The 2,520-nt window shown below is 44.1% G+C and overlaps 1 protein-coding gene across 1 annotated transcript; it reads left to right on the forward strand.

The window, feature by feature from the left end:
* The first annotated feature begins 841 nt into the window (after positions 1–841).
* LOC107111263 (olfactory receptor 13H1-like) lies at positions 842–1,771 on the forward strand. The gene has a single exon (XM_015412210.1). The coding sequence runs from the start codon at positions 842–844 to the stop codon at positions 1,769–1,771; it is 930 nt and encodes a 309-aa protein (XP_015267696.1).
* The last annotated feature ends 749 nt before the right edge of the window (positions 1,772–2,520 follow it).

Genomic DNA, 2,520 nt, shown 5'->3' on the forward strand with positions numbered 1-2,520 from the left:
TGTTCAGGTTCAAGATACTGATGGGAGGCCAGTCAGAAGGAACTCTTTGGTTCTGATAACCTCAATAAACCACAGTTATAGTAAAGGTAAAAGATAAAGGTTTCCCTCGCTCGAAAGCAAACTGAATCAGACTCTAGGGATGCAGTGCTCATCTCCATTTCCAAGCCAAAGGGCCAGTGCTGTTCTAAGACTTCTCCATGGTCATGTAGCCGGCATTACTAGACACTGAGGTGCACGGAATGCTGTTACCTTCCCACCAAAGCGGTACCTATTTATCTGCTTGCAATTTCTTGCTTTCAAACTGCTAGGTTGGCAGGAGCTGGGACCAGAGACGGGAGCTCACTTTGTCACACAGCACTCAGGTCTCGAACTGCTGAACTACCGACCTTCTGGTCTGCAGTTCAGCATCTTAACCACTTGAGCCACCGCAGCCCTTTTAAACCACAATTACAGTTGTGCTTAAGTCTCACTTTAGTTCATTTTCCATTAAAATTCACTATATGGTGACAAGGTAGAGAATATTACCTCGGAAGCACTTGAGTATTTATTGTGAGCAGTGTTCCCTCTAAGCTGAATTAGTGTGAGCTAGCTCACAGTTTTTTAGCCTCCGGCTCATACATTTTTGTCTTAGCTCAGGAAGGATGGCTGCAGAGCAAACTAATTTATGCAGCAGCCAAATCGCTCACTCACAACTTTAATGCCAGCAGCTCACGAAGTAGAATTTTTGCTCACAAGACTCCACAGCTTAGAGGAAGCATTGGTTGTAAGCAAAGCCCTACCAGTGCAACTTCTAAACAACTCATTTGTTCTTTCCTACAGAAGAGACAAGCCAGAGAATGTTATGGGACCTCCAAATGAGACAGTGGTGACTGAATTCATCTTGATTGGGTTATCCGAAGACCCCAGGGCACGGGCTGTGTTCTTTGGGATCCTCTTGTTTGCTTACCTTATAAGCTTTCTTGGAAATGGACTCATCATTGTTTTGAGTATTGCTGATCCCCGGCTCCATACTCCCATGTATTTCTTTATTTGCATCCTCTCCTCAATCGACTTCATCCTCTCCAGCAATATACTTCCTGAGGTCCTGGTCAACTGCTTCCTGACCAGGCCTGCAGTCTCCTTCTACAAATGTCTGATCCAGATGTACATCGGTCTGTTTCTTGTCTCAACAGAATGCGTCCTTCTGGCCATCATGGCCTACGACCGCTTTGCTGCGATATGCCAGCCCCTTCACTACATGCAGATCATGAGCTGGAGACTTTGCATCAGCCTGGTGGCCGTATCCATGGCTTTCTCCTTTGTGGTAACCCTTGTCACGGTGCTACTGCAGCCAACTGACTTCTGCGGACAAAATATCATTAACCATTTTGCATGTGAGCTACAATCGTTCCTCAAACTGGCCTGCTCTGACACACGTGCTAGCGAGCTCTTCATGCACATTTCCAGCCTTTTCCTCTTGATACCACCCTTTGGCTTCATCGTTGTGACATATGGACGCATCGGCTGGGCTGTCATGCTCATCCGCTCAAAAGAAGGTCGCAAGAAAGCCTTCTCCACCTGTAGTTCTCACATTGCGGTGGTCAGTGTCTTTTATGGAACCATCATGATCATGTACGTGAAGCCCCAAAAAACGTCATCGGATCAAGATAAGATGATAGCTTTAATGTACGGGGTATTAACTCCCATGCTTAACCCCGTGATCTACAGCTTGAGAAACAGGGATGTGAAAGGAGCTTTCTGGAGAGTGTTTGGAAGGAAAATGTCAGAATAAAGACTCGCGCCATAACCTTCCACTTCTTCTTATGATAACCTTCTTCATACACAGTTTCTATGCTGAATCTTGTGAAATTCATTAACTGTGATGACCATCGTGTCCCTGTTTCGCCATGAACAGTGGACAGCCCCCGCCACGTGCTGAAAACAAACATGAACTAATATTTATTCCTTGTAGAAATTCTAGCTATATCCTACACATAGTTGGCTTCTGTAATGGAAATTAATCTGATGTGAAACAGTCCTTATAGTGGTGAAGATGAGCCAGAAATGATATCAGTAAATTATAGTCAAACTCTTGGGATGAAAGTATTAGTGTAAACACAAGTCAACCTTAACCAATATTGGTCTAGAATGGAAATAGGGAAGGAAGTGGATTCTTGATACCCTTAGGTTCTAACCAAAATTCTCAGATTATAAGCAATGTCATGTGAGCAGTAGATCCCAGAAGATCGGGTTGCATTTTGATGATGCAATCCAATTTGTATCTTCACTAGTGAAACATGGAAACTGGCCTTCCACAGGAAGCAACAACATTCATTGACTGAGAAGCAAGCAAGTCTTTGGAACAGGAATAGGATCTGGTATTGGAGAACGGAGCAAGATCGGGTTGCATTTTGATGATGCAATCCAATTTGTATCTTCACTAGTGAAACATAGAAACTGGCCTTCCACAGGAAGCAACAACATTCATTGACTGAGAAGCAAGCAAGTCTTTGGAACAGGAATAGGATCTGGTATTGGAGA

The sequence above is a fragment of the Gekko japonicus genome, unplaced genomic scaffold (assembly GCF_001447785.1).
Source record: "Gekko japonicus isolate JY-2015 unplaced genomic scaffold, Gekko_japonicus_V1.1 scaffold2458, whole genome shotgun sequence".
Lineage (NCBI taxonomy): Eukaryota > Metazoa > Chordata > Lepidosauria > Squamata > Gekkonidae > Gekko > Gekko japonicus.